Source organism: Mobula birostris, chromosome 6 (genome assembly GCF_030028105.1).
Source record: "Mobula birostris isolate sMobBir1 chromosome 6, sMobBir1.hap1, whole genome shotgun sequence".
Lineage (NCBI taxonomy): Eukaryota > Metazoa > Chordata > Chondrichthyes > Myliobatiformes > Myliobatidae > Mobula > Mobula birostris.
The window spans coordinates 134,776,073-134,792,089 of NC_092375.1; the positions used below are offsets into that span (position 1 = coordinate 134,776,073).

The 16,017-nt window shown below is 39.8% G+C and overlaps 1 protein-coding gene across 3 annotated transcripts in view; it reads left to right on the forward strand.

The window, feature by feature from the left end:
• ube2g2 (ubiquitin-conjugating enzyme E2G 2 (UBC7 homolog, yeast)) overlaps positions 1-14,779 on the forward strand; it is a 70,119-nt gene extending 55,340 nt beyond the window's left edge. For all 3 annotated transcript variants that reach the window (XM_072261385.1, XM_072261384.1, XM_072261386.1), the window contains exons 4-6: positions 6,610-6,728; positions 6,915-7,055; positions 13,961-14,779. In XM_072261385.1, the coding sequence (XP_072117486.1) occupies positions 6,610-6,728; positions 6,915-7,055; positions 13,961-14,073 (373 nt within the window). In that variant the 3' untranslated portion in view covers positions 14,074-14,779. The remainder of the gene's footprint in view (positions 1-6,609; positions 6,729-6,914; positions 7,056-13,960) is intronic.
• The last annotated feature ends 1,238 nt before the right edge of the window (positions 14,780-16,017 follow it).

The window sequence follows — 16,017 nt, forward strand, 5'->3', positions numbered from 1 at the left end:
CAGTGCAGCTATTTTGCAATAGATTTGTTTACTGTCTGACACGATCTGGAGCCCAGAGTAAGCTGATGGTAATAATGATTAATAAAATGGTGTTACTGGAGGGGGATATGAACAGGAAGATGAAGGAGCTAACAGGTAAATGACTAAAGATAAAGAACTGGATATCAATTAAGTGGGCTGATTTTACATGGTGAGTCGTTAGTGACTAGAATGCAGTACTGGGGCAGTAGTGGAAGCAGAAATGATAATGGTATTGAAGAGGCTTTAAAACATGATTATGGAGGGATATGGATCACTTGCAGCCAGGGTTTGAGTGATTGATCAAACCTTATCTAATTATCAGTGCTGAATAGGCCTGATGATCATTTTATGATCTTTCATGTTTTAATGATTTTTGGGATGAAAATACTGAAGAAGTATTCTTGCTGTTCCTTTCAAATATCCCAAATGTTTTACCAACAAATAATTACCTTTTGAAATATTAGCAATTGTAATATAGGAAGGCCAGCTCCCACTTTGTGCACAGTAAGCTTCCACAGCAAGTGTCACCAAATTATATTTTCAGAAATGTTGATTTGAGGAACCCATTGGTCAGGACACTGGGGAGAATCTTCTTGCTCTTCAAATTGATGCCATGGAATGTTTTGCTTCAGATTTCAAAGTACAATTTCTCTAACAATGTAATTCCTCCTCAGTACACCACAGGATCATCAGCCTTGGTAATGTATTCAAGTAAGTGGAGTGGAACTTAAACCTTGAATATTTGGGCCAGGACCGCTAATGATTCTGCAACATGCACAAAGTGCCGGAGGAACTCAGCAGGTCAGGCAGCATCTATTGAGAGGAATAAATGGGGAAGTAGTACATGCTGGCAGGTGATAGGTAAAACCAGGTGAAGGGGAATGTGGGTGGGCAGGGTAGGGGAGATGAAGTAAGAAGCTGGGAGGTGATAGGTGGAAAAGGTAAAGGGCTGACAGGACAGGAGTGTGGACCATGGGATAAATGGAAGAAGGAGGAGCACCAAAGGGAGGTGATGGGCAGCTGAGGAGGAAAGAAAGAGTAGTAGCAGAGCCAGAATGGGGAATGGTAAAAGAGAGAAGAGGGAGGGGAGAGAAATTGCTGGAAGCTGGAGAAATTGGTGTTCTTGCTATCAGGTTGAATGTTGAAGGAATATGAGGTGTTGCTCCCCCAACCTGAGTGTGTCCTCACCATGGCAGTAGAGTAGGCCATGGACTGAAATGTCAAAATCAGAATCAGGTTTAATATCACCGGCATATGTTGTGAAATTTGTTAACTTAGCAGCAGCAGTACAATGCAATGCATGATACTATAGGAAAAAAAAACAAGTATATCAATTACAGTAAGTGTGGGTATGTACAAGCTTCACTACATAAGCCAGTGATATTAAACCTGATTCTGTGTGTATATATACACAGACAGTATACTGAATAGTTAAAAATAGTGCAAAAACAGAGGTAGTGTTCATGGAACACACATAAAAGTTGCTGGTGAACACAGCAGGCCAGGCAGCATCTCTAGGAAGAGGTACAGTCGACGTTTCAGGCCGAGACCCTTCGTCAGGACTAACTGAAGGAAGAGTGAGTAAGGGTTCAGTGTCCATTTAGAAATCATATGGCAGAGGGGAAGAAGCTATACCTGAATCACTGAGTGAGTGCCCTCAGGCTTCTGTACCTCCTTCCTGATGGTAACAGTGAGAAGAAGGCATGTCCTGAGTGATGGGTGTCCTTAATAGTGGATGCCGCCTTTCTGAGGCATTGCTCCCTGAAGACATCTTGGATACTATGGAGACTAGTATCCATGATGAAGCTGACTAATTTTACAAATTTCTGCTGCTTCTTTTTGATCATGAGCAACAGCATCCCCCCCCCCATACCAGACGGTGTTGTAGCTTATCAGAATGCTCACCACAGTACATCTGTAGAAGTCTTTTGAGTGTTTTAGGTGACAGACAATTCTCCTCAAACTCTTAATGACAACATAGCTGCTGTCTTGCCTTCTTTATAGCTGCACCAATATGTTGGGACCAGATTAGATCCTCAAAGAGCTTGACGCCCAGGAACTTGAAATTGCTCATTCTCTCTGCTTCTAATTCCTCTATGAGGATTAGTTCGTGTTCCCTCATCTTTATCTTTTCTGAAGTCCACAATCAGTTCTTTGGTCTTACTGACGTTGAGTGCAAGGTTATTGCTGCGACACCACTCAACTAGCTGGTATATCTTGCTGCTGTCCAGGGCGTCTTCAGTGCAAACTCAGTGTGGCGCAGTTCGAAATTGGAATGGGAGGTAAAATTTCTATGAAAAAAAACCATAATTATTTGAATAGGAGAGAACTGTTTTCAACTAGTCTTGAAATTAGAGCGTTTTAGTCAGTTTTACTGTTGTCTGCAATTGGAGTAAAGGGGTGTCTGAGGTGATTGAGTGGAAAGAAGTGCAGTTAATAAGAGAGTGTGCTTGGTTCTTAAACAAAATGAATATCAAAGACACTGTTAAGCTTGTTAAACCCATGGTTAGCTTTTAAAGTGAGCTTTATTTACAGTGATAGTAATTTGAGATGTTTGAAGTATGTGTCTGTGCATATGAGTTGGAAGGCTTTCCTGTAATGAATTCCAATTAGGCCCCATTTAGAATACTGTACTCATTTCTGGGTAGTGTATTGGAGGAAATTCAGTGCAAATTGACCAGAATTATTCTAAAGCCTAAAGATTAAATTATGAAAGCACTTTTCCTGGATGGTATGAATGGGATGTTTTGCACATTTAAAGGATATGGCAAGATTGATGGAAATTATTTTGTCTTATGGACAAGTCCAGAATAAGCATAACTATAAAAGGGAGCTGGAGATGGCTGGAAATATTTTTACACAAAAGAGGAGGGAAATTTAACTTACTTTTTCCAAAAATACAGTTGTTGCTGGGGGTCATTGTACAATTCTGCAAGTGAAATTAATTGAGTGTTAATGGTGAAAGTATGGAGAACTTGAAGACTAGTGGGTGGGATTGAGATACAGTGAGCCATGATTTAATTGAGGGGCTTGACTGGCCATGTTTGAGTAGAAAAGATGTGCCACCAAATATAGGCCGGTGCAAGTGCACAGATTTTTATCAAATGTTCAAATTATAAGTAAATAAAGGCAGAACAGTGTTGAAAGAATAAGTGCCATGTTCTTAATCCTGTGGAGTGCAGGGGTAAATTGAATGGCATGCATGCATTGAAGTGCATTTGCCTGTGTACACGTGGACTACCTGGGACGTATTTGTGTACTTCGCTTGTACTTGTGGCAGATGTTTGCTTATCAATTGATCATTTGTCCTGGCAATCATTCTAAATACAAAAGTTTGAATTATATTTTATAGAGACCTCATTACTAATAATCCTTCCAATGGAAATAAACATGCTGCTGCTGTTCTAGAAAGCTGTAGGACAGTGTTGCATTAATCCAATGCAAGCTAATTCAAGCTGTGAATCCAGACTTTCCTTTATTCCTAATATCTCGCTTTTTCCCTTGACTACACCCAAAGGTCTTGAAATCAATGGCTACAGAAATTAGGTGCATCGGAATTTGGTACATCGCAGCAGATAGCAAAACTATCTTGTTTTACTTGAAGAAAGATTGGGAGATTAAAGACAAGAAATTATAGGCCAGTTAGCCTGATCTTTCATTAGGAAAATACTGGAATCCATTATTAAGGAAGTAGTGACTGAGAATATGGAGATGTCTAAAAAAAAGTAATTACAATTAATTAAAAACATGAGGGGGTTTAATAAATGTTAAATGAAAACAAAATGATTTGGAAGTAAAATTTGTTTCCCTTTTGCCTTCTAAGCTAGAATATGACTGAAGTCAGTGGTGGGGGGTGGTGGTCTCCTACCAGTCCTTGCTGTTGGAGGGCCTTGGAGGTAACTGCTTTCCCCTCCAGAGTATTTCTCAACGTGACTAGATTGTTTAGCTGTGAAATGTTGCGACAATTTGTGCTTTCAAATCTTTCAAGTCCGGGACTCGCAGAGTGTAATCCAGAAGTGAAAGATCATCAAGCTGCTATTTTGGGTTTCTCTTGCTCATTCCTTATCCCTTCCCCCCTGGCAGGAGCAAAGAATATTGGGAATGGCAAGGATGGAGTACCACAGGAAGGTTGTGGGAAGGTGGCGGGGGAAGGGGGTGGCGCGGGTGCAAACTCACCCAGCCCTAAGACACCAGGCAAGGTCATTTGATTCCAAACAATTGATTAATTGATCATTACAGAATGTCCCTCTGGTGCTTTCTGTTCTCTCCTCTTTTCCCAACCATGACTCCCCTCTCCCTGCCCCTTCCCACTCTCAGTCCACAGTAGAGACTCATTTTTTTTAGTGGCAGCAGCACAGTGCTTTACATAAAATTACTACAATACTGTGCACAAGTCTTGGGCACCCTACCTATGTATATGTGCCTAAGACTTTTGCACAGTATTGTATAGACTGCCTGAACTTGCTAAGTATTTCCAGCATTTTGTGTAATCTTTAGTAACAATCAATTATTGCTCCTGAGATGTCACTGTGAGCCAAATAATTTTTGCTCTCCTTTGGTAAATCAGTGACTACATTCTAAAAATGCTGTCAGTCCAGATGAAGGTTTCGACCTGAAGCATCAACTGCACATTTCCCTCCACAAGTGTTGTGAGATCCACTGAGTTCCTTATCATTTTGATTTTTGCTCCGGATTCCAGCATCTGTAGTCTCTTGTGTGTTCAAACAAATGCTTCACTGGGTGTAAGTTGCTTGGACATGGCAGTGAAGGGTGCTTCAGAAATTCACATTTTTTAAACCAGCCTGGTGGTCAATGTTTATACTGTTATGATTAAACAGAACTTTAGATAAATAAGCTTCTGATGATTTTGAGGCATAAATTTGTAATAGGCAGAAATTTCTCACAATGCCCTCGGGACAATATTATGCTGTTTTTGCCTCTCAGTTTTTGGAAGGATATTAATCGTGACTCATTATCTCACAAGAAATGCCTCTCCAACAGTGCAGTACTTTGAAGTTCCATTGACAATGCTACTTCAAAATAGTATTGAGGACCATGAGCATTACAGTAGCGGTTCTGTTTCTGAAACTAATTAGAGGCTCACTACTGAACAACATGTGTTGAATGTGAACATAGTCTCTGTAATAGCCCCCATAGTAGGATATCTAAGTGGCTGTCCCTGTTTAGTTGCAAAAATAATTGTAAAAGTATGAAATTTTCCACTGGGAGAGCAAAAAATTGGGAGTACTGATACTTTATTGGGAATACAACCACCTGGGAGTACTGATACTTTATAGAAATTATCGTGATGATGGAGTGATTCCAAAAAAGATTGACGAACATCACAACTATAATGAAATACTTATCAAGAAAGGATGAACCTTCACCTGAAAGCTAAGAGATTAGATATCTTGCAAAAATCAAAACGTTGTGAGCATATAGTTTCCATTTGTGGGAAAGAACAAAATCAGGTTGATAATCAGCAAGAATAGGGGAGTCCAAGAGAATTTATTCATCCATATAGTTATGAGAATATGTAAATCATTTAGTTGAAATAATTAGAGTAGATATAAGTAAGAGGAATCTAGATAGGCAGGACAGTGTTGTGCTAATAGTTGAAGAATGGGGTTAAGTTTGTCGATCATAAATACCACCTTGAAGTATTGGTGTCAAGTGCTTTTGTGCTGTACATTGCAAGAAATGAAAATTTCTCTGGACTGAATTTTTTTAATGTAAAGCTTGAATGTAAATGCACACAATTGTTGGTTTTCGCAGCATTTTGCTAACGTTCTGTCTTCAAAATGACAAAAACATGACATTATTCATAACTAAATAGTGATATACTGGTATTTTGAAAGATTGTAATGAAATACTTGTGCTTTTCTGTTAGTCCTGTTAAATGAAAGACTTGGGTCTTATCTGTGTTCTTCCTTCGTCTGTCCTGTGCATTGCTTCTCTGTTCACAAATAGGTGCTTTAATTTAGTAAATTAGTTTATTATCACATGTACTGAGGTACAGTGACAAACTTTGTTTTGAGTGCCATCCATACTGATTCTTTTTATCACATCAGTACATTGAGGTAGTATGAGGAGAAAAAAGAAAACAGAATGTAGAATATAGTATCACAATTTGGGTTTTGACCGTTCTTTCATGGTCTCTCCTGCAAGCCTACTAAAGTAATAGATCTGGAGACCGTTCAGTTATTATACTGATCCAAGTAACTCCAGGTTCAGAACTGGACCTAGATCAAGCTGGAAGAGGGTTGGAAGCCATTGAGGTTATTAATACAATTTGTGAATGGCAATTTCAAATGAAAAACAAAAGACAATGTTATCCTTAAAACAGGAGTGAGAGATTGTATAGGTCCTTAAATTGAATAATTCTGAGAGATAGGGTCACTCTTTTGACATTTTGCTCTAATGATCTACTGAACCTCAAGGAGACTAAGCATGATCTTGTTCTATTAAAATGTTATCCCATTGTAGTTGACTACCAGTAGATTTAAATAAGGGCAGAGTAGTAGGAATGGATATGATCCAAGTGAATGATTCATGTTCCATAAATCTGACTGCCTATTTGTTCAATAGGGGTCCTGAGGACACATGTTTCGAGGGTGGTGTGTTTCCAGCGATACTAAGTTTTCCACATGATTACCCACTGAGTCCACCAAAAATGCGTTTCACAGGAGAAATGTTTCATCCAAATGGTAAGCAATTGTTTTTATATGATCCAATGGCTTCTGTTTATTACTAGGAAAAGTTCACTGAACTCTTTCTTGTTTAAGCAGGAATCTATACAATGGGACAATTTAATAAATTAGCATATTCATGTATGCTGTGCGTTTTTTCAAAGAGGCTTCCTTTTATATTTGATCATTGATTTATTGCTACAGTTTACCCAGATGGAAGAGTTTGCATCTCAATTCTACATGCACCGGGTGACGACCCCATGGGATATGAAAGTAGTGCAGAGCGATGGAGTCCTGTTCAGAGTGTTGAGAAGATTCTCCTGTCTGTTGTCAGCATGCTGGCAGGTAGAGCTCTAGTGGCTACGGTATTAAACATGATCGGAGAGAGCATCACACATTGTTTCTAGATATTTTATATGATTTTGAATTTATAAAATGATTTTCTCCTCAGATGTCAATCTCTTCTTCATATCTAGCATTATAATTTAGCTGTTCCTTGCTATCCTTTTTCCCTTGGAAGCTTTCAGCCATCTCTGCCCTCCATTACCTCTCCCAAATCCTTGAATAAAGTTCAAATTAAATTTATTAACAAAATGCATATATATCACCATATACAGCCCTGAGATTCAATAAATCCATAATAGAATAATAACCATAGCAGACTGCATCAACATTGGCGTTCAACCAATGTGCAAAAGACAACAAACTCTGCTAATACAAAAAGAAAGAAATAATGAAAATAATATATAAATAAGTAATAAGTATTGTGAACATGAGATGAAGAGTTATGTTTATGATTGTGGGAACATTTCAGTGATGGGGCAAGTGAAGTTGAGTGAAGTAATCCCCTTTGGTTCAAGATCCTGAAGATTGAGGTAATAACTGTTCCTGAGCCTGGTGGTGTGAGTCCTGAGGCTCCTGTACCACCACCTTGATGGCAGCAGTGAGGAGAGAGCATGACCAGGGTGGTGAGGATCTTTGATGATGTATGCTGCTCTACTATGACAGCATTTGATGTAGATGTGTTCAGTGACGGGGAGGGTTTTACCCGTGATGGACTGGGCCATTTCCACTACTCTTGGTAGGAGTTTCCATTCAATGGCATTAGTGTTTCTGTGATCCAGCTAGTCTATATATTCTCCACCACATATCTATAGAAGTTTGTCAAAATTTTAGATATCATACTGAATCTTTGCAAAATCCCAATGAAGTAGAGGTGCTGTCATGCTTTCTTCATGATTGCAGTTGCATGCTGGGCCCAGAACAAATTCTTTGAAATAATACCATGGAATTTAAAGGTGATGACCCTTTCCACCTCTGATCCTCCGATGAGGACTGGTTCATAGACCTCTGGTTTCTTCCTCCTGAAGCCAATAACCAGCTACTTGGAGTTGCTGACATTGAGTAAGAAGTTGTTGTTATGATACCACTCAGCCTGATTTTCAATCTCCCTCCTATATGCTAATTCATCACCCCCCTTCGATTCGGCCTATGACAGGGGTGTCATTAGCAGACTTGAATTTGAACAAACGTTGGAGCTGTGCTTGGCACATAGCTTTGTGGTGCACCTGAGCGGATGGAGATTGTGGAGGAGATGCTGTTGCCAATCCAAAATGACTGGGGTCTGCAATTGAGGAAATTGAGGATCCAATTGCACAAGGAGGTATTGAGGTCAAGATTTGGATCCTATTGATTAGTTTTTGAGAGGATGATAGTAAAGAGCATCCTAATGTATGCATCTTTGCTGTCCAGATGTTCCAGGGTTGAGTGAAGAGCCAATACGATGGCATCTGCTGTGGACCGGTTGTTCCAGTAGACAAATTGGAGTGGATCCAAGTCACTTCTCAGGCAGGAATTAATACGTTTCATCACCAGCCTTTCAAAGCAACTTCATCACTGTGGATGTAAGTGCTACAGGACGTTAGTCATTGAGGCAGGTTACCACATTCTTCTTAGTCACTGGTATAATTGAAGCATGCTTGAAGCAGGTGGGTACCTCAGACTGCCGAAATGATAGGTTAAAGATCTCAGTGAACACACCAGTTAGTTGATCACCACAAATCTTTAATACTTGGCCAGGGACCCTGTCTGGGTCTGATGCTTTTTTGTGGGTTCAGCCTCCTGAAGGCTGCTCGCACGGTAGCCTCAGAGACTGAAATCACAGGATCATCAAGGGCTGTGGGAGTTTGTGATAGCTCCTCCATGTTCTGATGGTCAAAGCAAGCATTGAAGGCATTGAGTTCATCTGGAAGTGAAGCCCTGTTGTTGCCTATGTTGCTTGATTTTACTTTATAAGAGGTGATAGTATTTAAGCCCTGCCACAATTGTCGGGCATCCTTCATTGATTCAAGTTTAGTCTGGAATTGCCAATTCGCCTGTGAGTTGGCTTTCCAGAGATTGTACCTGGGCCTCTTGTAACTTCCTTGTGGATCTCATGGTTAGTCCAGGACCTCTGAATGGGAAAGACTCTGAATGATTTTGTGGGGACACGCTTGTCTCAACTCTTCTCATAAAGTCCATAACAACCATAGTGTATTCATTCAATTGCAGAGATGAGTCCTGGAACATGGCCCAGTCCAAAGATCTGAAGCAGTCCCGTAGCCGCTCTTCTGCCTCCCACAACCACCTCTTTGTCGTCCTAATCTCTCTTGCTGTTTGGCCTCTGCCTGTATGCAGGTAGGAGAAGGACAGCCAAGTCCTATAGGAAGGATGTGGAAGCATTGGAAAGGGTACAGAGGAGATTTACCAGGATGCTGCCTGGTTTAGAAAGTATGCATTATGATCAGAGATTAAGGGAGCTAGGGCTTTACTCTTCGAAGAGAAGGAGGATGAGAGGAGACATGATAGAGGTGTACAAGATAATAAGAGGAATAGATAGAGTGGATAGCCAGCGCCTCTTCCCCAGGGCACCACTGCTCAATACAAGAGGACATGGCTTTAAGGTAAGGGGTGGGAAGTTCAAGGGGGATATTAGAGGAATGTTTTTTACTCAGAGAGTGGTTGGTGCATGGAATGCGCTGCCTGAGTCAGTGGTGGAGGCAGATACACTAGTGAAGTTTAAGAGACTACTAGACAGGTATATGGAGGAATCTAAGGTGGGGGCTTATATGGGAGGCAGGGTTTGAGGGTCGGCACAACATTGTGGACTGAAGGGCCTGTACTGTGCTGTACTATTCTATGTTCTATGTTCTAAGTGATCCGATTTACTGAAATGCAGTCTGAACAGGGAATGGTAGGCATTCCTTATCTTAGTATAACAGTGGTCTAGTGAGTTAGGACCTCTGGTGGTCAGATTATTTGCTGATAGTAATTGGGCAGAGTTTTCTTCAAAGAAGCCTGGGTGAAGTCCCTGACTACGATTTGAAATGCATTGTTTCTTGTTTGGAGATGGCATCATGCAGTACTTCCAGTACTTTCAATATATGGTGCTTCCAAGTTTTCATTCAATTCGTTCTGTTTCAATCCCCCCATTTAGGATTTTCCTCTCCCATCATACCTAAGCAGTTCTCAAATTCAATAATAATATCTTTTTATGAATTTGGCTTGCGTTATCTCTAGGTCATGCAGACTACTGGACTTGACTGACAAGATCCTCTATAAATATCCAGTACTAAGTGGTTAAAAAATTTCTCCCAATTAAAAACTCGGAAGCTCAAGCTGTCACCATAAAATTTCTGTCATAACTTCAATAGCGCAGTTGCCAGGAGAGGCATGGAGGTAACTGTTTAGAAGTAAACTAGGTTCTTTACATCCTTGGTTATATTTGACTGGATGAACTTTGGACCATGTATTTGGAGTATCACTAACCATCTTTTCCATGTCTTTAATGTTGCCTGACTCTCCACTGCCTTGGCTCATTTGTCACTGAAACCTTCATCCTTTAATACCTCGGGACTAGACTACGTTGACTGTCTCTTAAAGTACCTCCCTTCTTCTATTGCCTGCAATCTTGAGACATTCAAAAAGTCAGCTACACACATCCCAACTTGACCAACCACTATTCACCCATGATGCTTTTGACCTACATTGTTGTTGTTATGTGCTGATTTTAAAGTTCTCACCTTCTTTTCTTGATAGAATTCTTCCATGACCTTGCCACTTCTTAATACTTGTGGAGGAGGAGTTTCTTTAGCCAGATGATGATGAATCTGTGGAATTCATTGCCATGGAAGGCTGTGGAGGCCAAGTCATTGGGTATATTTAATGTGGAGATTGATAGGTTCTTGATTAATAAGGACATCAAAGGTTATGGGGAAAAGGCAGGAGAGTAGAATTAAAATGGATAATAAATAAGCCATGGATTGAATGGCAGAGCAGACTCAATGGGCCAAATGGCCTAATTCTGCTCCTGTGTCTTATGGTCCTATGCATTCTCCTCCAACCATCCAAGACAGTGGCATTTCAATTCTAGCTTTGTGTTCAATCTTGAATATAACTGTTCCACTGTTGTCATTTGTGTGTCCTCGAATGTTAAACTGTGGATCACCTTCCCTAAATCTTCTTCATACTATCCTCATTTTCTACTTTTAACATGGTCTAAAAACCCATTTCTTTGATGAAGTATCTGTTGTTTACCCAAATATATCCTAATGAGGTTGCTGGCTATGAGTTTATCTGTGAAGCACCTTGGGACTTTTCTTTTCCTCCTTCAAAGTTGCTGTATACATTTAAAATATGAATTTTAGATTTAGATTAGATTTTTTTAGATTTTTTAAAATCCAGTCCTTCGTCTTGGCTTGATATTAGATCCAGTGTGTCTTACTTTTCAGCAGTGTAACTCTGTCTAATGTTGAACTCCTTGACTGAACAGTTTTGATTGTATATTGTTAGACATTTGCTGTTTTTTTTTTAACAAACATCCAATAGACAAATCTTTATTATACTGCCATCTGTTGTTTGAAGATCTACAAACATTGGTAATCCCTGCGTTATGGCTGTTCGGATTACAGAAATTCACCTTTACAGAATTCCTAAATCATTACCCAAAAATTTAAGATGCTCTCAGGAATTTACATAGGGGAGGCACAGTAAATAAATCAACATTTTTATTTCAAATTCATGTTTCTTGACACATTACATTGACTTTTTAAAAGGGAAAATCATGAGTGGACTGTTTTCTAGGAATGCAGCTCCTCTGTAAACACAGTGTCACTTAACAAACAAAATGTCTTTTGAGCAAAATGTGTACAGTGTACACTTCCTGTTCATAACCACGTGGACTGAAATTCCTCTGCCTGTTGCCAGATGCAGCAAGGTTGAAGGAATGAGGTGAAAATAAAGCTGGGCATGACACCAAACCATACTGTAGAGCAATATTTGGAGTTTGTGTGCCAGTTGAAAATATGAATAATGATTGGTGAAGAATAAAATAATTGAGGAAAAGTAGAGATGAAGAGTAAGAAATTAGGAGAAATCATGAGTACAATGGTTAGTGAGCTGCGAGTGGCATCTTGAGGGAAAGACAAGGGTGCATTTGACACAAGTTAGTATGTGGTGTTGATTCTGTTCCCATTTGATTGTGTTCCTTTCTTTTACATTGCCATTTCACACTGTTAAAATATTCCCCAATGTATTCAACAGCGGAAAAAAGTAAAGACAGCATTGACTGTCTATGTGAGCAATCTGAACTGTTAACAAAATATAAAACAAACATATAAAGGAAATCACACAGCATACTTGATCCTTAAAATGAAATGTATAGAAAATACTGGAGTTCAGACACCATCTTTGAAGAGATAATGTTTCAGGTTGAAGATGCCACATCTGACGAAGTTCTTAGCATAAAATTTAACGTCAATGCTAAGTTCTTAGCATAGCATTTTACCTCTATTTTCTTTCCACAGATGGTACCTGATCTGTTTTCTGTTTCTAAAATGTATTTATTTTATTTAGCGATACGGTGTGTAGTAAACCATTCTGGCCCTTCGAGTCACACCTCCCCAGCAACCCCACAACCCTGATTAACCCTAATCTAATCATGGGACAAGTTACAATGACCAGTTAACCTGTCATGTATACCTATGGGACTGTGGGAGGAAACCAGAGCACCTGGGGTAAACCTATGCATTCCACAGGGAGAACATAATACCCCAAGCTGTAATAGTATTGTGCAAACCACTGTGCTACCATGGCATCCAAAATTTGTTGCTTTTGTTTGGAGTTTCCAGCATCTGCAGAATTTCAGATTTTGACCTCAATCTTTTCCATCCATCTTTCAGAATATAGAAAGCTTTGTCCCCAAATCTGTTACATGTGTCATCGAACCATGTATGCTCTGGACAGGGATTCCCAACCTGGGTTACACGGATCCCTTGCTTAATGGTATTGGTCTATAGGGCAAAAAAGGTTGGAACCTCTGCACTAAAATCAAAGTCCTAAGCTCAAGGAGAGGGTATTTATCTCATAGTGCTTGTACTGGCCCTTTGAACTAGTTAGTCCCAAGTTTGTTTTCCTCCTTTTCCTCCCTCTCCACTCTGTTTGTCCAGCACCCATGCAAACTTAAACACAAAATAATCTGCAGATGCTGTGGTCAAAGCAACACTCACAAAACGCTGGAGGAACTCAGCAGGTCAGGCAGCATCCGTGGAAACGATCAGTCAATGTTTCGGGCTGGGACCCTTCGTGAGTCCTGACAAAGGGTTCCGGCCCGAAACGACTGGTCATTTCCACGGATGCTGCCCAACCTGCTGAGTTCCTCCAGTGTTTTGTGACCCATGCAAACTTGACTTTTCAAGTATGTATCCAATTTTCAATTCAAAGTTATTACTGAACCTACTTCTTTCATCCTTTCAGGTATCAGTACATTCCAGGTCACAACTAGCTCACTACCAATCCTTCCATAGACTGTTAATGCCCTCTATCAAACCCATTCATGAGTTTTAATAGGTACATTTAATGTCAGAGAAATGTATACAATATACAACTTGAAATTTTTTTTTAACCTGAAAATGAATTTAAGTAAGTCTGTTAAATCTCTTCATGGCCATTTTTGTATTGGTTAAAACTAGATTTTCCTGATGTCCTAGCAGATCTCCCCCGTACATTATGCAATGTCATGCTGTGCCATCTTTCCTAAAGTCAGGTGATCAAAACAATACAACACTTTAGTTTTGACCTCTATTGACAGTATAAAGATATACTCGTTTCCTTGCTTTTGTATACTATAGTCACCTTTCTAGATGTGCAATTGTTATAATTTTATTCATTTTACATTGCTTCTAATCTTTCTTCCCCCCCCCCCCCCCACACAGAGCCAAATGATGAAAGTGGGGCCAATGTGGATGCCTCGAAGATGTGGCGAGATGACCGGGTACAGTTCTGCAAAATTGCCCAGCAAACTGTGCGAAAATCCCTTGGACTGTGATTAGAAAGCCCTTCAATTGTCTGGGGATCGTCTGCAATATTTAATGGTTCTTTGCACAATGCAGTTTATTTTCTGCTATGCATATCAGAGGATAAAGTTAAGATCATCCTGTTTTCTTTGGTGTTAGGACTTATTCGGCCTCCTGTTAAAATTTCACCAAACTACTGAGTAGCTTTTATTTCTGAAATAGTGTTGTTTTGTCTTCCATTTTGGATGCAGGTAGTTTGAATTGGAGGTAAAAATAACTGCTGCAAAAAAAACAATTGGTAACATGAGTTTTGTTTCTCCTAAATATTGCTGTAAATGGAGAAGGTGTGGTATTTCTGTTGGACACCTCTGCTCAATCCTGGAGACAGTGATGGGAACCTATTTGCTTCCTACTGTTTGATTAATCTGAATGCAGGCAATTTCAGATGTAGGAACAAACTGGATTTGTTTCCTCATATGAAGGAAGACTTCAAGTTTCTCTTGCCTGTTAGTGATGAATGAGGTATGGTTTGACATTAGTAGCAATGGGATATAATTTACCAAGTGATGATTCTATTCTCCTGTTCCCATCCAGAACTTGCACAAAAAGTTAAACCGTCTGATGGTTTTTAAGATGGATCTTTCCATGAATATATATTCGCATGAGAGAGCTTTATGAAATTAAACACAGCACTTCAACTACATGAAACAGCAAAATTTGGTGTAAATCCCTTAAAAACACCAATGCCATTTCTAGTACCTTTTTTCCTACCAGCAGAGAAATCTGATGATATGGAGGTGTCTGCCTTCCATTGGGAGTGGATGATGTAAGTGCGTGCATGTGTGTGCGCACGCACACACATGCATTCTGATGTGTTTAATGAATATTATGCTCTGCATGAAACATCTGTGCTTCTACTTTATATCCTCGACAATACTCAGGCAAGTCCCATTCATGTCACAGAAGTACCACACAATCGGAAAATGTAACCATTCAGTGTGGCATTACTGAATTTCTACCATCAACATCCTGAAGTTACCATTAACCAGAAACTGCACTGGACTAGAACTGAAATCCTGGCTGCAAGTCAGCGGCTCATATCCTATGCTGGTAGACTTGGCCAACATCCCAAATTATTTTGGCCATCTTTAAGATGCAATTTGGAACCAAGATGGAATGCTCTCTACTTGGATGATGGTAGTTACAAAGCTGAAGTAGCTTGACATCACCCAGGATAGAGCAGCCCACAGATTTACACCGTGTCCACCACCCAAACATTCCTTCCTTCCATCAGTTGTGCACAATGGCACACACCATCTTTAAAATGCTCTGTTGTTGCTTATTCAAATTGCTGACATAGTACTCCACCAATGGGAGCAGACACATGGGATTGTCATCACCTGCAGGTTCCCCTCCAAACTGCATGCTGTCCTTTCAGAAGTATTAAGCCATTCCATCATCACTGAGTCAAACTGGAATTTCTACCCTAACAACATAGTGGGAGTGCCTTCCCCAGAGGGACTGCACTGGTTGAGAAGATAAATCTTTCTCAAGGGAACGATGGCCTTGTCACTAAGGCCCACATTTTGAAAACTGCATTTAAGAAAGTTGCTTAACAGTGTTTCCCACTTCCTCCTAGAAGTAACAACATGCCTACCTTACTATGTAATAAAGAAGTTTCATTGGATAACTGAATGTTGTTGGTTGTATTCCGAATCTCATTTTTTGACAAGGTGTGCCTCAATGTCACTTTCTCAGTTCAATAGCAAATTGTTTTGATACTCTCTTCACAAACGACACCTAATTCTAAATACCTAGATTCTTTCTGTATGTTTCATTCATTTGATGTGTATACTGTGGTCATTTGGTAGTGTACCATTTGTTCCATTAGAGCAGCCTGTAATAGAAAGATGGAGTAACTATTTTACTCTAACACTGGGACTTTAGAGGTACAAGGCTTTTGTTTTAAAACCAAA